The following is a 25,759-nucleotide window of genomic DNA, read 5'->3' on the forward strand; positions in this document are numbered from 1 at the left end:
TATAGATAAGGAGTTGAGGGGAGTTTCTGAAGGGAAAAAAATGACCCCATTTGGGGGTTTCTTGGCAGAGATACTGGAATGGCTTGTCATTTCCTTTTCCAGCTCATTTGAAAGATGAGGAAACTTGGGCAAACAGAGGTTAAGTGACTTGCCCAGGGTCACACAGGTCAAATTTGAACTCAAGAAGATGGGTCTTCCTGATTCCAGGCCCAGCACTCTATTCACTGCGCCACCTGGCTGTCTACCTTTCATATAGTAGACACTTAAACTTTTGTTGAATTAATGAACAACTGTCAAGATATGATTGATAGAATTAATTTCCTCTCAAGGTTTTTGTCAGGGTCAAGTGAAATAACATAGGTAAAGCTCATGGCAAACTCAAAGAATCATAAAGATACTATTTTTCTCTTGTACTTCAGATAGTAATATATCCACATTATCACTATATAAGAAGATCATGGTTAGAGAAACATTGACTAAATTAATATTTACAGGTTTTTTAAAACTAATTGTTAGTCCCCTTAGCTACCACTTGGCCATTATCACTACAAAAGTGAGGAGAGGCCCCATAGCTTTGAAGACTTTATATATAAATATGTATTTTTGTGCATGTGCATAGACATGAATGTTTGCTTTGTGTGTTTCCATTGCCAAACAAATCACTCCAACGTAGTCAGGGAACTACTAGACTGGTCCTTAGAAAGCTGTCTGCTGCTAGGACCATATTCTATACCTTGCCAGCATGGTATAGATGCAAGCTTTACAGAGCTTGCATCCCACAGGCAAAGCTTTTGAGAATTCAGAGTGGACCCAACCCATGCCACAATGAGGCACTGGAGTAGAATTATAAAATTTCTCTCTCCCCTTAATTATAGTCTTTATGTTCTGGGGTCTGATGTCCATTGCACAACTACGTTTGTTTTGTTTTGTTTGCGGGGCAGTGAGGATTAAGTGACTTGCCCAAGGTCACACAGCTAGTAAGTGTCAATAGTCTAAACCCAGATTTGAACTCAGATCCTCTTGAATCCAGGGCCGGTGCTTTATCCACTGCACCACCTAGCTGCCCCTACATTTGTTTTTAAAGGTCGATTTCACAGTATCTTTTCTGGTGCTTGCCCAGAATGCCATAGTTTTTGTTTCTACTCTACTGGAGCAAAGAAAAATTTTGAGGATATTTAGAGATTAGTCCTCATGATCTGTGAAGGAAGGGAATGTTTGTTAGCAATATTATATTTGATTGCATTAAGTTCTAGAATATTGTAAAACCTCCTAATTAAAATTATAGGATCATGCAAGAGTTTGGCCTAGCAATATAGGAAAACCAAATAGATGAAGAGTGGCTTTTGTCCAGACTGGTACATCTGCAGACAATGCAACTAGACACAAAGCTGAGCCCAGGATATAAACAGTAGGAAGAGTGGACTGGAAACATCTGGGAAATTATATTTCTCCCTCAAATAAGGTCCCATCTTTTTAATATCAATATTCTTCTGGTCATTCTATAAAGCTATAACTCATGAAATGCCAGAGTCTCAGAAACACAAAGTATGGAGAAGAGAGAGGAGGGATCGCTTAATGCATGTGAAGAATTATACTGGAGAAACCACACAGACGCCATCCTGGAGCAGTGCAGATAGCTCTAGGTTTAGAATCAGTTACCTGGGTTCAAGGCTTAGTTTTGCGACCGGCCATGTATTGCCCCTTAATGTCTCCAGGCTCCAGTGTCCTCACTTGTAAAAGGAGGCTTTTCGATGAGGTGGCATCTCATTTCCCTTCCAGCCTTATCTGTATGATTCTATGATCTTCAGAAAAAGTGGTCAGGAAAGGATGAGAGATGGTGCCCCGGTATGTTGGCCTCAGTTCTCCTTCGTGAGTTCCACCAGAATCCACAGTCTAGAGGAAATACATTTGGCAAGGCCTTGTGGGCAAGAGGGGCACAGAATGAAAATGCAGAGATAAGTCATGTTATACATCCTTAAGATTCCTAGAGCTGTAAGACCACATCTATGTGAAACAGCCAATAGCTGAAGCTCATTGTTTCCCTATTCGTGTCAAGGACTCTTATTATCCTTCCAGTCACTCAGGTTTGAAATCTTGAAGGCATCCTCAACTTGTTCTTTTCCTTTACCTTAACCCCATACAGGTATCTTTATCTCTCTGTAGAAAGATGGACACAGATATAGATGTCGTTTGCCAAGTCTTGTTGGTGTTTCCTCTTACATCTCTTGCCTTGTTTCACTCACATGGCCACCACCCTCATTTAGCACCTCATTGTCTCTCTCTTGCACTACTACAATGGCCTCCTAGCAGGGTTCTCTGCCTCCAATGTCTCTCCTGTACAATTCATCCTCTATACAGTTGCCAAGTCGCCCTAAAGTGCACGTCTGACCATGTCACTCCTCTGCTCAAGAAACTTAGCTCCTTGTTGCCTCTAGAGAAGAAACCGCCTCTTCTTGGTATTCAATCCTCTTCATAATTAAGTTCCAACCTATTTTTTAGGTTGATTCTATTTTTCTCTTTCTCATGCATTCCATGTTTGAGCCAAATTGGCCTAATGGATCTTCCAAATGTTCCATTCTGTCTCCCATTTTGTGCCTTCACGCATGCCTGGAATATTCTCCAGACTTAACTCCAGTACCACCTCTTACGTGTGATCTTTCCTGTTATCCCTCATTGCTTGTGCTCTCCTCTTTCCCCACTGAAACATTTATCCATATTCTGTGTAAATTTTGCATTTATCTCTCTGTGTATGTGTTGTTTCTGCACAAGAGAACATAACTTCCTTGGGGGCAGAAACCATTTCTTTTTTGTCTGTGAATTCACAACACAATAGGTGCTTAATAAGTACTTGGTAAATTGATTGCACATATTCCCTATTTTAATTATCCTTGTGTTGTTTGGCTTAGTTATTTTCATGGAATATACTTTGGTGCTCTGTTTAGGCTTCTCTGCTCTGTTAAAACAAAATTTATCAGTGAAGGAATTGCCCAACAGGGCACCCTCAGTATGCTAGGGATTTCCTTAATTTTTCCTGATATTATAAGGATACATTTGGGAGCAGGGTAGCCATTCACTTCTCTTCCCTTCAGCCTGACCACATGATATCTTTTACTCCTATTCAGTTCTTTATTTGATATGTTTTGTTTCTTGTGCATACCAACTATGCACCTCTCCATTGTTCTCTGTAGATAAAACTCATTTTCACTTATTCAGAAACTATGGTATTCTATGTCTCAAGTAAAATATTAGAAAAAGAATACATACATATAGGGATGGATGGATGGATGGTTGGGTGTATATAAACATATATATGGAATAACTATATGTATACATATATATAATATTATAAGCAATAAGACAGCTTTCATGTTCTTGGTTTACCATCTGTGTATGGTTAGGCCAAATGCTTTTAGTTATAGATGTATTCTAGAAAGCTTCACCATTTTCTGAGGTTTGATGTTGACCAGCACAATGTCAGCCACAAATAGGAATATCTGGATGACTTAACCATGCCTAATGAATCTTTCTTCAACTTGGGCTCTGCACTGGATCTCAGTTTTCACAAATAGTGAAAATGGTGAGATAGTAAATGTACAGTGTAAAGTTCGAAACTTTCTTTAAGCATAGAATACCCTGTGAATGATTTTGCTTGCCTATGTAAATATATAGCTTCTAGGTATTCTTTAGCTTTCAAATATGAAATGATTTCATTTTCATTAACTTTTTATAATTACAGACCTTAAATTTAGTGGTTGTTTATATGCTATTAATACTTGGAAGTGTAACCAATAAATTCTTTATATCAGGGCAGCTAGGTGGTGCAGTGGATAGAGCACCGGCCCTGGAATCAGGAGTACCTGAGTTCAATTCTGGCCTCAAACACTTAACAATTACTAGCTGTGTTACCCTGGGCAAGTCACTTAACCCCAATTGCCTCACAAAAAAAAACAACAATTTTTTTTTAATTCTTTATATCAAACCAAAATCATCATCATAAAATTCATGGCAATTAGGTGAAGAGTAGGAAGCAGAAGTAATGTGTTTTTCCCAAAATTGTCTCTAAAACATACCTACACAGCACGTAGGCTGTACATCACTTCATGCAAGCTGATAAGATACAGTGTATCTTCTCTCTTACTTCTGAAAGTTTATCAAATACAAATGAAAGGATAAAAAGCTATTCAGACATCAAGTCAAAAACACCCTGCCTACATGAATTGAAAAGACTATGACTTGTATCAATTTTATATATCTAACTTGGATACTATGATTATTACTTCCTTTGTACTTACATTATCCCCCACAAAAGTCCTATGTTGATACCTCACATCCTGAGATCAAGGTGAACCTGTATTCTTGAAGACTTTGAAAGTAGTGCACAAGCTCCGGTAGGTTCTACCAGACTAGAAATACTTTGAGTGGTTTCAGTAACAGAGTACGTCTACTGTCCAAGGAGTAGCCTCGTATAGACAGAAAGTCTCATTACTAGTAGGTTGATCACTAGGAGCAGAATTGTTTCTTTCATGGCAGTTGTGGGGGGAGAGAGAATAAAACAAAATTGTCCTCATTCCTATGTAGCCTACTACTTAGGCTTCTGTAGTGATAATAGGATAGAATGACACTAAGAATCACTCTTGTTAGATTATCTGTGAACATTAATTTAACTTTTGATATTTGAATGTCAAGATTTTTGTTCAACGAATGAATCATGTTACTTAAAGGGATTGTATCATCAGTATTGACATTCTTGTCATAAATAAGTCAAAAGATATGAGAAAATTGGCCAAATAAGATATACCACAGGTTCTTCTTGGAGAGGTGAAGAAAATTATAAAGTTAGTTTTGTTATATCCTGAAAGGTAACAGAAAAGATCATTTCATAACATTAAGTCATCTCACCTTTTAGTCTTCATGATGAGCATTAACAAAAAAGAACACCAAAAATGTAACTGTCCCTTAGATAATAGGTTATAGAGAAATTCTATGAAGAGCTCAATGAGATTCTCCAAATAAAGTCAATATATACATTTATACTTCAGTACAAAGCTGGACTTTGAGTATGGTAAAAGGTACATTGAAAAACATGGTACTGGATTTTTTAAAAATGAGAGGCCAGATATCTGTAGGCTAATCAGAAGTTTTGGACAAATGCATTGAGTACTTGATTCCTGAAAGAGTTGGAAAATGCTGGGCATACTGAGTACTGAATAACATCACAATATCTTAATGGTTGTAAATTACTGGTCACCAATGTGGGACTCATTTATAACAGCTGCATTCAAAACACAAAACAAAGAACAAAGTTAGAAATACTAAATTAGATAAGAACATACGGAAGAAAAGAAGATAGTGTGATCAATTACAAAGCTTCAACTGACCTGTTCAGATGAACTGCAGGTGCCAGAATGTCAGAAATGAATAAAGGAAAAGATTTTCACTATCCTATATAAAATTAAACAATATACAGCATTTATCCACAGCAAAAAAAGACCCAAAGAGCCCCTACACTCTTTATATTGAATCAAAATCATCATCATAAAATGCTCAGCAATTAGGTGAAGAGTAGGAAACAGAAATAATGTTTTGCTTCTAATAGAATTTCTTCCAACCAATAAATGCTTGGTGTCTTTACCAAGTGTAAAAGCAATGGAAGCCCCAGGAAACACTTGTTTAATATGTAAACTATTGTGAGCCATTAGGGAAAGAAATAGTGCATAAAATTCTTAACAGAATCTCATGAAATAGCAAAGAGCATTGGAGGTGGAAATAAGACTGAATGAAGTTCGAAATGAGATCCAACTAAGCTAGTTCATCCAAGAATATTTACCCACAAAAAATTATAGTCACTAATAAGTAGCTGAAAAAGGAGAGAAATCTGCTAGCATTTTTATAGAAACCTATTAACACATCACTCCCTAGTATGAATAGATGAAGATGGTACTTAATGGCTAGGCCAGATGAAGTACAGAGAGAAGAAAGTCATGGCTGAGGCAACACTTTTTAGAACATTGTGGTATTGATTTTCAAGGCATTTAAAAGAAGGTAAGGTACCAAAGTGGCAGCTAGATGGTGCAATGGATACAGTACCAGGCCTAGAGTCAGGAAGATTCCTCTTTCTGAGTTCAAATCTGACCTCACACACTTACTAGCTGTGTGACCCTGGGCAAGTCACTTAACCGTCTTTGGCTCAGTTTCCTCACCTGTAAAAATTATCTGGAGAAGGAAATGGCAAATTACTTCAGTATCTTTGCCAAGAAAACCCAAAATGGTGTCACGAAAGAGTCGGACACGACTGAAATCACCCAACAACAGCAGCAGCAGCAACAAGGTGCCAAATGATTGGAAAAAATTGTAATCAGGACTGTTACCAAAAAGGGGACCTAGAGTATATAAAGAACTACCACCTTATATGTATATGTTGTTATTTCTATACAAATCTTTATGCAAATATCCTATAAAATATTGAGAGTATACTTGGTGACAGGCAGTCAATAAACATATTAAGGACCTACTATGTTCCAGGCACTGTACTAGGCACTAGGGATACAAAGAAAGTAAGACTATTTTTTTTTTTAATCTTAAGGACCTCACAATCTAATGCAGGAGACAATACACAAACAAAATATATACAAAATAAGTAGAGATAATCAATAGGGGGAAGGTACCAGAATTAAGAGAGATTGGGAAAGGCTTCCTGTACAGACTGGGATTTTAACTGGGACTTGAAGGAAGCTGTGAGGCAAAGAGAGAAAAGAGGGCATTTCATACATTGGAGACAGCCAGCAAAAATGCCCAGAGTTTGGGAGATGGCATGTCTGATTCAAGGAACAGCAAGAAGGCCATTGTCATTGGATTGAAGAGTACATTGGAGAGGCAAGGAATGTAAGGTATAGGAAGACTGGAAAGAGGGGTAGAAGCCATGTTATGAAGACCCTTAGGGGCAACTAGGTGGCACAGTGGATAAAGCACCAGCCCTGGATTCAGGACGACCTGAGTTCAAATCCAGCCTCAGACACTTGATACTTACTAGTTGTGTGACCCTGGGCAAGTCACTTAACCCTCATTGCCCTGAAAAAAAAATGAAGAGCTTTAAATACCAGACAGAGGATTTTATATGTAGTCCTGGAGATAAGGAGCTACTGGAGTTTATTGATCAAGGGGCAAAGGGAGAAGTGATGTGATCAGACCTGCCTTTAAGGAAGATAACTTTGACAGCTAAGAAAAGGATGAACTATAATGGGGAGATGACTGTAGCAGGGAGACCAACAAGCAGGCTATGGAAATACTCCAGGCATAATGTGATACCAGCCTGCACCAGGGTGGTGACAGTATCATAGGAGAGAAGACGGCACATGGAAGTGATGCTATGAAAGTAAAATCAACAGGCCATGGTAATACATTGGATGGGGGGGATGTTGCTGTAAGGGTGAGAGTGAGGAGCCAAGAATGACATCTAAATTGCAAGCCTAGGGAACTAGGAGAATGGGAAAATGGATGTGCCCCAGACACAATGATAGGAAAGCTTGGAAATGAGAAGCTTCTGATGCCGTTATTTTGTATGCAGTACATTTCTCTCTGCTTCAGTTCATGTGGGTCTTTCCAGGTTTTTCTGATAGCATCCTGTTCATCATAATTTTCATATAGTACCTTGAACTTGTCAGAGAATTTTCTTCACAATAGCCCAGCAGAGTAGGTACCATATGTTTTGACATGGTAGTCAATCATCATAACTATTTCCTTCCATCCCAATTCTGTTTTTAAAATTTTCTTCCTCCCTCCTCAACTCTCCCTATGAAATCAAGCAATTCAATATATGTCATACATGTGGTGTTTTGCTTTTTACAGCTCCCTCCCCCAAACTTCCCTTCCCTCCTTCCTCTTTTCCTCCCTCACCCGCCATCTCCTCCTCCCACTTTTCCTCAGGGAAAATATATTCCTATACCCGCTTGAGTATGTATGTTAGTCCCTCTTTGAGCCAATTCTGATGATAGTGAGTTTCACTCACACCCCCACTCCTTTCCCCTCTTCCTTCATGTGAGCTACCTCTCCCGGGAAATGGGAAGATTCTGGAAGGAAAGGTAATGAGTTCAGTTTTGGACAAATTGAGTTTAAGATATCTATTGGATATCAAACTTAAGACATCAGAAAGCCAATTAGAGATGGGATACTGGAATTCAGCAGCAAGGTTAGATCAGTTTAAGTAGATTTTAGAATCATCAACATCAAGATGATAATTTAATCCACCCAAGCTGATGAGACCAACAAGAGTAATAGTATAGAGAAGAGGACCCAGAACAAGCCTTGAGGTAAATTCATAGTTTACATCCAACAAAGGAAACTGAAAAGGAACAGGTAGAAACTGAGAAGAAATAGTAGAAGGAAAACTTAAAAAAGAGTATTGTCCTTAAAACTGAGAAGATAGTATCAAGAAGAGGATGGTCAGTAGTGTCAAGGATGGGGTTTGAGAAACAGCAATTAGATTTGGCAATTAAGAGATCATTGATAACTTTGGAGAAAGTAGCTTCTATTGAATGATGAATTTGGAAGCCAGACTGTAGAGAGTTAAGAAGAGAGTAAGAAGAAAGGATAGCTACCTATTGTAGCTGTCCTTTTCAAGGTGTTTAGCCACAAAAAGCAGAAGATAAGTGGGATAATATTTAATAGGCATAGATGGATCAGGTGAGTGTTTTTTAAGTGTAGAGGAAACATTAGCATGTTTGTAGGCAGTAGAGAAACAACCAGTAGACAAAGGGAAAACAAAGATATATGAGAGAGTAGGGATGATAGAGGGCGCAATCTGTTGAAGGAGACGGAATTGAGTGGAATCACTAGAACAGATAGAGGGGTTATCCTTGGCAAGGGAAAGCTTTACCATTTCTTTTGAGACGGGGTCAGGGAGCAGATAGTGGCAGAAAGCATCTAAGTGACAGGAGAGGAGGAAGAGGGCAAATCTGTTAGTGAGTTAATTAGGGAAATGTAAAAGAATTCCCTTGCAGCAGTAAGGGTCCAGTTGAGGTTACATAAAACATACATTTGCAGGGGGCATAGTCTGGATAACATATCTTTTTTTATTATTATCATCATCAGCTCGATTTCATTATTTTCTCCACCTTCCACGGCACATGCATAGGAACAAAGGCAGTGGATATTGAGAGTGATCCAAAGGTGAGCCTTAGCAAGGAAAGATCAGCAATATAAGGGGTTAAAGAACTCAAGAGAAAAGGACAGTGTAGAGTTGAACTGATTAACCAAAGGATTAAGAGGAGAGAGTATAGCTAGTGTAGGAGTGATTACTTGGGAAAGAACTAAAGGCTTGAAGGATTAGAGGTCATTGGTGTGGACAAACAGGATTCATATGAGAAAAAGAGGCAATGATTTAATAAACCATTTTCTATAGCAAGCTATATTTTTGCAGTCGCCACATTGACTGAGGGTGGGGGGTGGAGGAGTAATAGTGAATATAAGACCCCAGGCATTTTTAATGCCTTAATTGATCTCCATTAAAGTTTCTCTTATACATGTATCAAGATTGTATGATATTCCTTGGCCACTGCAATTTTCCACAGTCCTGTATCTATATCAAGCAAAATAATGCTTACCAAAAATCCTCAATTCTGTCATAGAGGATGTCTGATGCAGAATCCAGAGGGAAGAAGGATTGCCTGTAGATGATGAAGTGGATTATTTTATCCAGAATATATCAAGCCTTGGATTACTACTACTACTACTACTACTACTCCAAAGAAATCTCTTTACCAATCTCCATGGGGTTGGAGGGTTTGAATGAAGAAAGGCTGTTACTCAAATTATGACATGTAGATGGTTGGAGAAGCCAACTGAGCTTGCTTTATTAGTGTATCTATTTTGGTCAGGCACTACAAATGGACAATGAACAAAAAGAAGAGAATAGGCTAGATTGCATTTGAAAAATTTGCCTGGCATTTTCAGGGAGGTTAACACACACACACACACACACACACACACACACACACACACAGCTTTTAACTATCTTCTTTTGGTAATGGTATTCGGTAGCAAATCACAGAACACCATGATCTTCAAAGAATCAAAATTTTGATCAAAGGACTATGGGGAAATGCCTAGTGGACTTAACTGCGTTATAGAATAGGACCAGAGATGGACTGAATGTAAAAAGTTACTTAAACAGTATTGTTTAGAAATTATATGATCAGAAAGAGGATTGTAACAAAAGTAAGGCACTAGCAATGGGCATATTGGTACCCACAGAGTGTCAAAGACCTATTTGAAAGCCTCCAACAAGTTGGGTAGATCCTTTATGGAAGCTTTATTGTAGAAAGTGGAAAACACCACAGAAGAATGTGTGGGTGAATTGTGATATGTAACATTGGAGAGAGTACTATTATCAATGAAATCCTAGATCCGTTGAAATACTTGAAGTATTTGGATTTAATAACTCCTTTTATTTTATTGTGTAGTAATTAATATGTTTATGTCTAATTGCTATTACTCTGTCACTTAAGACTATTTACTTCCACAGTTAAGCTATAATTCTTAAGCCTATAATTTAATTTTCTACTACTAAAGGTTCAAATGTATAGGGTAAAAAAACTTCAAAAACTCTTCTTTCTATACTCAGGTGTATTGTAGAAGCAGAAAACCTAGAAGAAAGAGTAGCTGTGGTGAGTCGAATAATTGAGATTCTTCAAGTCTTTCAAGAACTGAACAACTTTAATGGTGTACTTGAGGTTGTCAGTGCCATGAATTCATCACCTGTTTATAGACTGGACCACACATTTGAGGTATATTTGTAGAAAACATTTTTGGATTGATACATATTACCTATTTTATCAATTCTAATAATCATATTTTAGTTTTAAAGTTCACTTATCTAAATCTTTCATTGGTGGATTAAAATATCTTATATCTTAATCTGTTTGGTTGTTTGGTTGGTTGCCATCCTTCATTCTCAAAGAGAACCAAAATGACATCACTGTGTTGGGGTCAAGGTATAGTGTGCTCGACTGGCTTGGAAGGCTCTGCCATAGGTTGGATGCAAATAGTTCATGTGAACATTTGGAGTGGAAATGTGTCTATATATGTGCATCTTACATTTCATTTGAGCTACTACAATTCTGCTTCAGTCATAGAGCACAGCATTTTCTTTGATATGAGTAGGCCATGCTGGGCGGTCCTTTGCCAGTGTCTCCCATGTCACACATTGGATTCCAAAGTTCTTCAGAGAGATCTTGAGTGTCCTTGTATGGCTTCTTCAGACTTCCATGTGAGCTCTTGCCTTGTGTGAGTTATCCATAGAATAGTCTTTTGGGCAAACATATATTTGGCATTTTAAAAACGTGGCCAGCCCATTGAAGTAATGCTCTCTGAAGCAGAGTTTGAATGCTTGACAGTTCAACCTGAGAAAGGACCTCAGTGTGTCCAGTACCTTATCTTGCCAGGTGATCTTCAGCTTCTTCCTAAGGCAATTCAAATGGAAGCAGTTTAGTTTCCTGGCATGTTGTTGGTATATTGTCAAGGTTTCACAGGCATACAGCAATGAAGTCAGCACAATGACTCTGCAGACCTTCAGTTTGGTAGGCAGTCTAATACCTCTTCTCTCCCACACTTTCCTTCGGAACCTCCCAAATACTGAGCTAGCTCTGGCAGTGCATGTACCAACCTTATCATCATGTGGACATCCCTGGAAAGTATATTGCTAAGGTAAGTGAATCTAAGTATCCATAATATTCAATATTTTCCATATGCTGTAACTGATGGATGCTGTTGGGCTGGCTGGTGGAGGACCTATGTTTTCTTGTTGTTAATTGTTAGGCCAAAATTAGCACAAGCAACAGAGAATCGGTTCATATTTTGTTGCATCTCGGCCTCAGAGGCTGCATTGAGTGCACAGTCATCTGCCAACAAAAAATCATGCATCATCTCTCCTTCCACTTCAGTCTTTCAAGTCAAATAATTTGCTATCTGTAGGGTACCTGACCTTGATGCCACTTTCATCCTCATTCAAGGTGCCTGGCATCACTGAAAACATGCTGAAAAGCATGGGAGCAAGCGTAATGCCCTGCTTCACTCCACTGGAGTCTGGGAAATCTCGAGAGCGTTGTCCATTATTCAGAACTTAGGCAAGCGTTCTGCCATGAAACTCATGTATGATACTGGTGAACTTTTCCACAAGCCCTCGTGACTGACAGTATCAAAAGCTTTTTGGTCACATCAACAAATGTTGTGTACACAATTCTGTTCTGCTCCTAACATTTCTCCTGGGGTTATCAGGCAGCAAACACCAAATCAACCTTTCCTCAGTCCTTTCTGAAGCCACGCTGACTCTCAGCTAGAGAACTATTTTCCAGGTGAAGAATCAGCCTATTAAGGGAGACTCTGGCCAGACGACCCAACCCCACCCCTGATTGTCACGGGATGGTCTATTTCCTTTACCTTTATAGAGATGGAAAATGGAAGTATCCTTGAACTCCTGGAGAATAACTTCCTCTTGCCATGTAACCCAGAAATTGTCAGTTAACTTTTTCAAGTGGACCCCCTGCCTTATAAACCTCAGCTGGAATAGAATCTAGTGCTTTGCCACATAAGAGGAACCTAATAATATACAAAAGCTGTTCTTCAGTTGGAAGCTCAGCTAGAGAGAGATTGACTTCATCCTGAGATATACAGTCGGCAGCTTCAGCATTGGTTCATAAGAATCTGTTGAGAATACTATGGAAGTGTTCAGCCCATCTCTCCAGGATCATGTTCTTATCATAAATCAATGTGACTCCAACAGCACTGAGTAGTTGAGACACACCTATTGCACATAAATAGTCTTCAGGTCATCAGAAATGCACTTTGGATTGTTACTATCTGTTTAAAACTGAATTTCATCTTCCTTCTTACTGAGCCAAGAATCCTGCATCTCTCAAAGCCATGGAGTACTTTTTCATTAGCAACTTCTGAATTTTCCCATCATTTTCATCAAACTAATCTTGATGTTTATAAGTGTTCTGTCCCAGAAGAGTAAATTCACTCCTGTACACCAAATCTCTGAATCTACCTACTCCTTTTCTGCTCCACTGTTGCCAACCATGTGTTGACTCACCTTTCCCTCCAAATTAGCAAAGAACTGTTCACACTCTCTAATCTGCTGACTTTGTCTTCTGATAGTCATCTTGCCTTGCGGCTGCTGCTTTTGTTAAATGCAAATATTTAGCTCAGAGACAGTAAGTCTACAATCAGTCCAGCTCTCTGAACAACACCTCACCTTCATCACTCTCACATCCTACCTGTCTTTTTTCCTTACAATGACGTAGTCTATTAAATGTCAGTGTTTGCTGAGAAGATGGAACCACTAAGTTTTATTGCATTCAGGTAAACAGAAGATAGTATTGGTGTTGAGCTCATGAGATACTCAAGTCTTCAGGAGTAAGTGACCATTGTATTGCTATTTCCAATTCTGTTCCTCCCAAGGGTTCCCTGCCATGTCTGGTAGTCTGTGCCTACTCTTGCATTAAAGTCACACAGAATTATAAGCTAGTCCTCTCTTGGCACATTGATGGTGAGGATCTCCAGGTCTTCATGAAATTTGTTATGACTTCATCAGGGTTCAGCTTAGTCTGGTGTTTGAAAAGGGGCTGTGGCAGTCCAAAGACAAGCATTTAGTGTGGGTAGGAATGGGTCAAAGGAAGCATTCCCAGGTTTGCAGCGTGTGTTGACCCTACCTAGTAGGTGTGAGTCTGCTCTCTGGCATTGGGAAATGTGACCATAAAAATGAAAACTGTACCTCAGTGGTGCAAATGCTACAACTACCCTTATTCTATCTAAAAGAAACATGTCTAGGGCCCTTCTACTAGGTTACTGTTATGTCAGCCATGCCCATCTGGGTTTGGTGCCTCTTTTCTTTTTTTTTTCTTTTTTTTTTTTGTGCCTCTTTTCTAAGCTTTCCCCATCTTCACACTGATCACTAAGGTGCCAGCTTCATTCCTTCGGTCCAACTCTCTTAAATAACTGAGCTGATTGTAGTCCGTGGTGAAAGTAAAGGAATTTATCCTTTTCTCATACTATAAGAGGAACAACCCCAGAGAATCTCTCATATACCTTCCACTGAACCCTTTCAAGCATTTAGGGGAAAGTATAGATGGTATCCCATAGGTCAAAAATAGCTCAGAGAGATAGGAATTGTTCAAGAATGGATTTCTGAAGATAAAAAATTCCTAAAGGAAAAAGAGGGAAAACTATTACGGTCAAGAATCAAACAATTTAGTGTTTACAAAGGCATGGACAGATGATCATAGCAATGACAAGTGATGAGGAAAAAGAAAAACAACAAAAATAGAGGGAGTGTGTGTGTGTGTGTGTGTGTGTGTGTGTGTGTGTGTGTGTGTGTGTGTGTGTGTGAGAGAGAGAGAGAGAGAGAGAGAGAGAGAGAGAGAGAGAGAGAGAGAGAGAGAGAGAAGCCAAGCTATGTTGGGTAACAGTATTAAAGAAGGGATAGATAGGAAGTTGCCTAGTGTGGCTAAAACAACATTAATAGATAACTACTTTTCCCTTGCAGAGAATGATGTTTGGACTAGAAAACACAGAATAACAACAGTTAATGGGTTGTTACCCAAGATCAGTGAGAGGGCACCTAGCTGTCCTTGAAAAGTTCACTCCACTATGCCAAATGAACTATATCCTTGAGTTTCTGAAAACACAGCTAGAAATGATTGTTGAAAGATTATAGATTTTTCAAAGATTATAGAAAAGAGAGGTACCACAGAATTAGAGGAGAAATGTCTTGATTTTTTTAAAAAAAGAAAGTTGGCAGGAGTGTGACCTTGAGTGTTCCTGTCAACATTCTAGAATGTATTTTCCAAGGGATAATTTCTAGAAACAGGATGATCAACCTAGGACTTTCAAGGAAGAAGTGATTACAAGGAGCTGACATGGCTTCTTCAAAGAACAGGTCATGCTAAAGTATTTAATGTTTTTATAGATGGGACTGTTATCCAAACTACAGGGAAATACTGTAGACATAATTAACTTAGATCTTAGCAAAGCACTTAACTGAATGTTAAGCTATTCTTGTGGACTAGATAGAGAGGCATAGGCTAGATACAGACTAGCAAGATGCTATCTGAGAACTGAGTGGGTGACTGAACTCAAAATGTCATCAGCAGTGGTTCCAGGTCAGCTTAGAAAGAATTCCCTGGTGGATTTTGCTGAGCATCTATACTTGTTCCTATGCTGTGTAACATTTCATCAGTGGCTAAAATAAAGGCATCCTTATAAAATAGATGGCATAAAACTGGAAAGGATCGCCAACAAACTGAATTGACAGAGGTAAACTAGAACACTGGACTGGCTCTAAAAATATGAGATTTATTGGGGATAAATGTAATGTGTTCGGTTTAAAAAAATCAAGTAGGAAATTGGTGAAGAGTAGCTAGATTGTTCCCTAAAAAAGGCCTGGTGCTTTTATTGGACTGCAACCTTACTGAGTCAGCAGTGTATTATCCAGAAATGTTTATACAATCTTAGACTACATTAAGAGAAGCATAATAAATTAATAATATGATAGTAATAATAAACTAAACAATATGCTAGTAATATAAATGATATAGTAATATGCTAGTGATAGAAAAATGTACAGAAAATTGATGACTAATGTCAGAAATAGAAAATACTCAAATTTAAGCAAATAAGAAGTAGAAATCTTAACCCATTCTCAGAAACTTAAATTCAACAAGCCATGAAGCAACTACCAAGGAGGTCCAGGCTGATTTGCAATTGAATGTTATCAAATGTTTTAGTAGCAAAGAATACTTATGCTGCACAAATTATTCTCCGTACTTGGGAAAGAAATAACCTTTAAATGTTCCTTTTGTGAGGTAACTGGTTTGGATAACTAAACCAGGAGGGATATAATTTGTGAATAGAGAAAGAGAACTAATACTAATCATCAATGATTATTGATGTAAAAGTTTAAAACTAAAAACCTAGCAATAAGACTAAGCAGTTAACCACCAAATTTTTCATTTAACTGAGTTGGATTTAGAATATAGAATCAAGACTGATTTGACATTAGGAAAGCAATTAACATGATAACTAAAACTACATGATTTTATCAATAGATGCTAAAAGGCCTTATGCTAAAAACCCTAAAAAGCACAGCATAGAATGTCTATTTTTAATATGTTTTAAAAGTTTATTTAAAACCAAAAGCTAGAATTATTTGTAATAGAAGCTTTCCTGATAAAAACAGGGATAAACCAAGGATTTCCCCTGTCCTTACTATTAGTTGGTATTGTTTTAGAAATGCTAGCTATACAAAGAATTGGAAATTGAAGGGATGTTCATCAATTAGGGATTGGCTGAACAAATGGTATACAATTATGATAATACTATTGTACTAAAAGAAATGATGAGCAGAATGGTTTCAGGAATACCTGGATTTACATGAACTAATACAAAAGTGAAGTGAGTAGAACCAGAAGAGCCTTGTACACAGTAACAGCAATTTAGTATGATGATGAACTGTGAATGATTTAGCTTTTCTCAGAAATACAATGATACAGGACATTTCAGGAGAACTTCTCATGAAAAATCCTATCCACCTCCAGAGAAAGAACTAATGGAGTCTGAAAGCAGATCAAAATATACTGGGGTTTTTTGTTTGTTTGTTTTTTGTTTGTTTTTTTCCTCTTTTCCTTTTGGTGGGGAGAGTGGTCTGTGTTATCTTTTGCACATGACTAATATAGAAATTGTGGTTTTCCCAACTGCATATGTATACTCCATATTAAAGTGTTTTCCTTCTCAAACAGGTGGAAGGGGAAGGAGGGAGGGAATTTGGAAACTCAAAAATTATTTTAAAAAATAAATGTTTTTATATATAATTAGAAAAATAAAAACATTCTTTAAAAGAAAAAAATGCTAGCCATAGCAGTAAGACAACAGAAATAAAGTAAAAGCATAAACAGTAGCAAAAAAGAGACAGAATTATCCCTATTTGCAAATGACATGAATTATTTACTTACAAAACTTTGCCAAAATTAATAAGGAAACTATTTGATACAATTAATACTTTACAAAAGCAGCAGAATACAAAGCAAATCCACAAATATCAACTCAAAATCGAGACTATGAAGGAATTATCAAAATTATTTTGTACTGGTCAAAAAAAAGAAAAATCAGGTGGACAGACTATATAAGGAAAAATCAGTTGTAACTGAACTCAATAGCCTAGAATTTTAGATACCCAAGGAGCATAAACTACCTAAGAAGATAGATGTTTGGAAATGATTGTTATGTAACAACAAAGGGCGTCAGTATTTTCTATTTATTTATTTGTTTGTTTGTTTGTTTTGTTTGTTTATGGTGAGGCAATTGGGGTCAAGTGACTTGCCAGGGTCACACAGCTAGTAAGTGTTAAGTGTCTGAGGCTGGATTTTGAACTCAGGTATCCTGACTCCAGGCCAGTGCTCTATCCACTATGCACCAGTTGCCCCCCCCCCTCCAGTATATTTTGTGAAAGAGAAAATACAGAATTCCGTTCTTTGGAATGTATTATCTATAATAGTAGCAGAGGAAGGAAAGTTGGTATTTATTGATACAGTTTGTGCATTTTATTTATTATTTATTTTTATATATTTTTATATTTTCCCTCACTCACCTATATAGATGAATGACTATAAAAGAATGACACTTTAAAGAAATATGGAGGCATATTGTCCAGAATTCTGGGGTGGTGAGAGTCTTTGCTTTGTTAGAACCACATCTGGAAAATAATATTGACTAATGGACTCCACATTTTAGAAAGGATATTGATAAGCTGGTGGGTAACAAGAATAGTGAAGGAACTCAAGTCTGCATTATATAAGAATCAGATGAAGGAATTAGATTGTTTGGCTTGGAAAAAAGAAAACTGGACAGGGATATGATAGCTGCCTTCAAGAATGTCAAGCACTGTGACATAGAAAAGAAATGGAGACTTGCTCCACATGGTCCCCCAGAGCAAAACATGGGCATGGACCCTTGGTGGTAATGAAGTTTGATAAAAAGGAAACTTCCTAAAAATTAAGTATTACCCATGAGAGTTAGTGATGTCTACTCACTGTAAATCTTTAGACAAAAACCAGATGACCACTTATTGGTTATGTTAATGTCAGGGATTAATTGGACTAGTCAACCTCTCAGGTCCCTTCTAACTCTAAGATGCTATGATTCTGTACACTGCTGGAAGTATTACCTGTGTGCTTTTCTACCTCCCCATCCTGTAAACTTAATTCTCTCCATCCTACTGAAAGGGCCCTTAAACTACCATTGTTCTTAGAACACCTGTTTTAGGATCTATTTCAAAAAAAGCGAGAATAATTGATTTGAAGAAAAGCATGTGCATGCACACATTTGTATATGCATGTGTATGGATACACACATAATGTGTATTTTGTGTGTGTGTGGTTTGTGTGGTGAAATTATTTATCCTAGTATTTTGAACACAAGGGAACTTAAACTAATTATTGGATTCGTTGTTATTTTAATGTCTTCAAATAAAACATATCACAAAAATAGCTATTCTCATTTAGGTAAATCGCCTGATTTTTCTTTTTCTTTTTTAAAGGAAGGGAGGCTGGGCTAAAGCAACTGGCCCTGGATTCAGGAGTACCTGAGTTCAAATCCAGCCTCAGACACTTGACACTTACTAGCGTGTGTGACCCTGGGCAAGGTCACTTAACCCCCCATTGTCCCACAAAATAAAAGGGAAGGGAAGGAAACAAATATTTATTACACAGCACTTATGTGCTAGGTACTGACTAAACACTGTGCTAGTATTATCTCAAGATACGTATTGGAAATTCTAATGCAGTAGCAGATACTAATAGCATTGTGCAAGGAATGCAAAGAGGATTAGAATACAAATAGGTTGGATTGTAGTCTGATATATGCCTTTACCTTGCAGCTAAACCTCACTCTGTGTGTGTCTTCTATTAGGTTCTGTGGTCCTTGAGATAATGGACTGTTCCATTTTTCTGTTTGTCTTAAAAGTTTCTTAGAAAAGTAGTTGGTGTATACTAAGTGCCTAATAAATGTTTTTTCATTGATTTATCCATTTTTCACAGTTTAGTGTGGAAGGGGAAGAGTATACCTAAAACTATGAAACTAGCTTTATGAATAATTGTATGCCTGAGATCAAATTGTTATTGTATGTGTATACAGTCCCAAGACAGCACTTGTACAACACCCACTAATTTCATGAGATGTTAAATGTTTTGTTGTTTTTTATCTTTTATCTTTCAGTCTTGGATTTCAATAACAATATTATTTACCTTCCTGTATTTTTGGCAAAACTTGTAAATTCATGTGCAAACATGACATAAATATTTTTTTTTTCGTTTTAGCAAATTCCAAGTCGCCAAAAGAAAATTTTAGAGGAAGCTCATGAACTGAGTGAAGATCACTATAAAAATACTTGGCAAAACTCAGGTCTAATAATCACCATGTGTGCCTTTCTTTGGTAGGTACTATATTTTTAATTGAATATTTAATTGAATGATCAATATATTTTTGGACAAAATAGTTGTGCTTGTGTTTTGAAACAAGTGCTAGACATGTAGGAAATAGCAGAATATATTTAAAGCCTTCTTTTTTTGAGGGGTGTGTGTGTGTGTGTGTGTGAACAACCTTTAATCTCTGTTTATCTTATAGTATTCAGTCTTCTCTGGCCTCCTTTCATTAATGTGCTTACATCTATACTTAAACCTTGATACTTCCCTTGCCTAACTTCCCAAAATAATAGCTTACTTTCTGTAATCTGTTCTGGGTAGCCTGGTACCATGGAAGATATCCCGGATTTGGCATAAGAGGACTTTGGGCAAATCAGTAAAATCTAACTGAGGCCCTATTTCATCTGCGCTGAGGGGTTTTGTACCAGATGACCTTCTACGGGCCCTTTGAACTGAGAATCTGTGGTCCTGAGCTTTACCACAGTCAACAGCACCACTATTCTCAAAAGTCCTATCTTGAGCATCAGTGGCCCCTTTAAAAAAAAAAAAAAAAGGTTTTGTTGATGTTTGCTGTTTCTTACCTCATCATAGTTATGTCAGGATCCCTGTTGAGAGGGGGAAAAAAATCAGCATAGCTTATTGCTCCATTGAAAAAATCCAAAAATATGTGTAATGTGTAATCCCTATGGACCTCCACAAAGGAGTAAGTTGGGGGTAGCTTCTCATATTCCTTCATTCAAATCACGCTTGATCTTTATAGTTTTGTTACATTTGCTTTTGATGTTTTGGGTGCTTAACTGTTCTTTCCATTTACATTGTTCTAGTTACTGTATATACTGTTTTCTTGGCTCTGCCAACTTCACTCTGCATTAGTTCTTATAGATCTTCCCATGCTTCTCTTTATTCATCACACACATCATTTTTATAGCACAATAATATTCTATTACATTCATTTTCCATAGTTTGTATAGCCATTCCCGAATGGAACAGAATCTACTTTGTTTCTAATTCTTTGCTTTCACAAAATGCTGCTATAAATATTTTGTTATATGTGGTGACTCTATTCTTATCAATGCTTCCTTGGGGTATAAGCCCATTAATGGAGTCTGTGGTACAAAGGGTATGGATATCTTAGTCATTTTATTTGCATAATTCCAAATTACTTTCTAAAATGTTTTACTGTTTGATAGCTCCACCAACAATGTATCTATATTCCTATTTATCCACAACATTGAGTGTTGCAATTTTTGTCATCCTTACCAATTTATAGGGTTTGAGATAAAACCTTAGAGTTGTTTTGATTTGCATTTCTCTTATAAGTGTTTTACAGCATTCTTTCTTAATTGTGAATACTTTGCAATTCTTTTTTTAAGATCTATTTGTTTATAACCTTTAACCTCTTTTCTATTAGCAAATGGCTACATCAATGACTATTAATAATCAAATGACAGTAGTCCTTTTTAGCATTTCTCCTTTACTTCCTCTTGGTATTTGAAAGTTTTGAATACCTCTTCCTCCTTCAAACCTTTCCCTTCCTAACTTCCCTGACACTATGATGTCCTCGTTCTTTTTCTGGGTATGGCCATTCTTTTCTTTTCTCTTTGACTTTCATGTAGCACCCACATTTCTCCACCTGGTTTCTTCCCAGCATCTCAACTCACTTTGTCTTAAACTGAACTTATTCTTCCCAAAAAACAATTCTCCATCTAGACTTACATATCTGTGACAGATACCACCATTCTCCCCGCTCAATCCAACAGTTGCTAATCCTCTTGATTCTTTTTTCATAATTCTCCCAGGTCTATCCTCTCCTTTTTTCCCCAATTCATACTGTCTGAATCTAGTCTTTGATCACCACATGTTAAACTGTTGCAGTAATATCAATGTTCCATTCCAGATACTCCCTTTCATTCTCCCAGGATCATGCAGTATAGGAGAGGATACCTGGATTTATCTGACTACGTGACTGTTCTTACATAGCTCTGACAGCTATGGGGGAAGAGGTCACTTCACATGCATAGCTCAAGTCCCACTCCCCTTCAGGAGCTTACCTTATATTCAGTCTTAGACTCTGGGTTACTCTTGTCTCTTGTGACAAAACTAGTATTCCTGTTAAGTGGTGTAATGGGTTTTTTATGTGAAAAATTGTTTGGCTTTTCTATCCTCATGATGATACAATGTGAACTTGCTATTCTACTGCATACTTCATTTTATAAGATGTAGATGATCTGTCTAGAAAGAAGCTTACTTTTATTTTTTGTTGTGTGTGATTACTGATCATCTCAGTCAGTCAGAGCATTTGTTAAGTGCCTACTGTGTACCAGGCACTGTGCTAAGATAGGGATACAAAGAAGGACAAAAGACAGGCCCTATCTTTAAAGGAAGACAGTGGGGAATAGGGAAGACAACATGCAAAGGACTACATACAAGCATAGCTATGTTAAGGATAAATGGAAAATATTCAAAAGAAAGGTGATAGAATTAGGGTGGATCCAAAAAGATCTGTAGAATGTGGGATTTTAGGCTGGGACTTGAACGAAGCCAGGCAGCAGAGATGAGGAAGAAGAGCAATCCAGGAATGGTGAGAAGGTGGGCAAGGGTGGTGCTCATGTCCAGTGAAAATGCATGGAGCAATTTGTTAAAGAATAACAAGGCCAGTGTCACTGAATCACAGACTATGGAGGGTGCTTATAGTGTAAGAAGACTGGCAGATGGAGGGAATTAAATTATAAAGGCCAAATAGATCCTAGAGCTGATCAGGCCTGTGCTTTGGTGGCTAAATGAAGGAAGATTGCGCGAAGAGAAACTTGAGACAGAAGACCCATCAGGTGCTATTGTGATAGTGCAGGCATGAGGTGATGAAGGCCCACACTAGAGAGCTGCAGTATCAGAGGAAAGAAGAGGCCAGTCCAGAGATATTGCAAGGGGAAAATTGAGAGGAGTGGGAATAGGGAAGTTTGGAAGGGGTAGGATTTGGGAGTAAAGAGCTAAGTGCTGTTTTGGGAGGTGTTGGGTTCAAGATGTCTATAGTACAGGATTTCACAAAATGGATTGAAGTTCATTATTGTGGTTTTTTCATAGTAGAGAAATTTCTGTTGTGCATTTCTGGTAACTCAACATGTGGTTGGACCCTTGGCCTAGAGTACACTCTCACCCTCTTTGTTGTACTACCAGTCCTCAGCTCAAATGCTACTTCTTACAGAGTTCTTGCCCCAACCTTCTAACCCTATATGTCACTTTGTAACTTTCTTATATATTCTATTCCATACCCTAAATATTGTATAGTATGTGTGGTATTTGTGCTCCTGTATTATAATGTTTGTGTGATATTATATATTACTATATGTGCATAGACTTTCTGCTAAATTATAAGCTTTGTGTGGGCAAGGACCATTACTGAATTACTTTTTGTCTTCCCCAGAATCTAGCACAGTGTTTTGTTATTAGTAACCACTTAATAAATGACTTTTGAGTGAACAAATGGTGTTTGAGAGGTGGCCTAATAAATTATTACTTATTGTATACTTAATAATGATAGAATAGTACCAGAAAGAGTATAATTTTATGTGTATTTTTCCTGAAACATTTCTTTTTATCTCTTAGGGATTTATTTGACAAATATCTTGAAAACAGAAGAGGGCAATCCTGAGGTTTTGAAAAGACATGGAAAAGAACTATATAACTTTAGCAAAAGGAGAAAAGTGGCAGAAATAACAGAGAAATACAGCAGTACCAAAATCAGCCATATTGTTTGCGAGTAGAATCTGATATCAAAGTAAGTTGATTTATTTTTGGTTAAGTTAGGGGGAAAATGACAGCCAAATAGAGCTTAGGCATCCTGTAAGTACTAGACAGTGTAGCAAAGCTTTATTTAGCACATTGTAGTGGTGTTATTTAACTGTATTGGGAGAAGGTGAATCATGTTTGTTTTAATAGCCACAACTCTAGAATGACATGTGGAATGTTGTGTTCAGTTCTGAGTTCAGTATCTTTAGAAAGGACACGTTGATAACATGGAGGGAATCCAAAGGAAGGCACACAATGGTAACAGCCCTTGAATTCATCAGTCAGCTGAGGATCAATTGAAGGAACTAATTAGTTGTCTGTTACAAATAACATTTGAAGGGCTGGCATGTAGAAAATGAACTAAATTTTTTTCTGCGTGACACAGAGGCGCAGAAGCATCGAAGCTTCAAAGATGAAATTTAGGCTTGTAAAGAAAACTTCCTAACAGAGCTATCCAAAAGTAAAATGGGCTCCCTAGAAAAGGAATCAATTTCCCCTCATTTGAGGTCTTAAAGCAAAACCTGAATGATTACTTGTTGAATGTGAGAATTCTAGGGGCAGCTAGTTGGCCCAGTGGATAAAGCACCAGCCCTGGATTCAGGAATACTTGGGTTCAAATCCGGCCTCAGACACTTAACACTAGCTATGTGACCCTGGGCACCTAACCCTCATTGCCCCGCAAGAGGGGGCGGGGGGAGGGAGAGGGAGAGGGAGGAGAAGGAGAAGGAATTCTTTTTTGAGTATGCATTGTAGTAGATTACCATTGAAATCTCTTACGGTTCTGAAATTTTGTAATTCCATGATGAAAATTAAGGGTATTTCTTTGGGGGGTGGGGAATGGAGGACATTAGAAAAATTAAAAAAAAAAAAACCTTCCTTCAAATTATTCAGTATTCTCTTGAGTTTAAAATATTTTAAAATTATTTTCACAAATTTCAATACTTCATGAAAAACCTAGTAGTACACTTGTTTTCATCTTTTTTATATTCCAGAGATTCTTTGAAAATTTGAATCCAATGGGAAATAGCATGGAAAAAGAATTCACAGATTATCTTTTCAACAAATCACTGGAAATTGAACCAAGAAACCCTAAGCCTCTACCAAGATTTGTAAGCACATGGATAAAATCCACCTAGAATTCTAAACATTTTAAATAGTATTTCTCTGTATGATAATAATGCATTTACTGTATTTTCAAACAGATAGATTAGATAATAAGAAAGACTAATCAATTGGCAAAAATAGCAGGTGTTACCATTAAAACTGTGAGAGGCAGGCCCTTTCACACATTCATGGGATTATTCCCAATGGAGCAGGCAAAGATTAATATGATAGACAAATCATCAAAGTAACACACTCCAACTGGATTATATCTTTTAAAAAACAAGAAATTGCAGACTATTATAAATTACAGCAAATAAAGAGTAAAAAATGGAATGGGATCAAATTCTTTTATTAAAGAATGATAAAAGGATGAAGCAATACCCAGACAGTATTTAGGTTTGACTAAAATTTTACTTCCTTTGTGAAGATGGTTCACGTTATTTTCCAGTTTCTTGTCATCACCTAGCCAAATCTACATACAACCATACTTCATGTGCAGCATCCTCAACACACATTTGAGAACCAGGATGCAAGCAAATAAGACTTCTGAGTCTCTAAGATAAGATACAAGTCATCACGAAATCTGGGGCTCTCAGACTTTATTGCTTGTGATACAATAGTAATATTCAATTGTGGCACACGATGAGAAGACTCTGGAGACTCTTGCACACACCTGAGATTACAAGTGTAGGTTCCATACAATTTGTAGTACACTTAGTGTGACTGGAGACAACCTTTTGAGAAATACTGCCCTGAACCTTATTTATTTACTGCTAAAAAAAAAGCCCTCATGCCTTCACTCAAACCTATTTACTTTCCTTCCCTATCCAGTTCTGGCAGACTTGCTTCTCTGGTTTCTAAGGGTATAATAGACTAGAAATATCAAGTTAGAAAGGAGTTACTACTGGCAAATAAACTGACAGAAGCAAGAAGTGACAACTAACAGCTTGAAATCAGAAAGATAAATTAAAATCAGTAAGGGGCAGCTAGATGGCGCAGTGGTTAAAGCACCGGCCTGAATTCAGGAGGACCTGAGTTCAAATCCGGCCTCAGACACTTGACACTTAACTAGCTGTGAAACCCTGGGCAAGTCACTTAACCCCCATTGCCCGAAAAACAAACAAACAAACAAAAAAAATTAAAATCAGTAAGTGAGCGAGAAAGTGAAACAAATTAGAGAACTTGTCGATTCTCCATGACCCACCCTTAACACCTGTCTCTCTTCCTGGTGCCTCCATCACCACAAATGTGGGTGGTGGGCTTTTGATTATGATCATTCAGTCCTAACCCAGGAGGTGGGAGGACAGATACAAGAGGTACAGTAGATAGCTACCATTCATTTCACAATATCTAAGGCATCACTTTATTTTTGTACTGGTGTGCTGTAATAACTGACGTCC

At 37.6% G+C, this 25,759-nt stretch overlaps 1 protein-coding gene across 1 annotated transcript in view; it reads left to right on the top strand.

The window, feature by feature from the left end:
- Positions 1-25,759, top strand: part of SOS1 (SOS Ras/Rac guanine nucleotide exchange factor 1) — a 167,459-nt gene that overhangs the window by 125,664 nt on the left and 16,036 nt on the right. The window contains 7 exon segments of the mRNA XM_043981139.1: positions 10,619-10,781; positions 19,365-19,425; positions 19,428-19,457; positions 19,460-19,480; positions 23,073-23,183; positions 23,186-23,244; positions 24,248-24,364. Coding sequence (XP_043837074.1) covers positions 10,619-10,781; positions 19,365-19,425; positions 19,428-19,457; positions 19,460-19,480; positions 23,073-23,183; positions 23,186-23,244; positions 24,248-24,364 — 562 coding nt within the window.

This window comes from Dromiciops gliroides, chromosome 2, assembly GCF_019393635.1.
Source record: "Dromiciops gliroides isolate mDroGli1 chromosome 2, mDroGli1.pri, whole genome shotgun sequence".
NCBI lineage: Eukaryota > Metazoa > Chordata > Mammalia > Microbiotheria > Microbiotheriidae > Dromiciops > Dromiciops gliroides.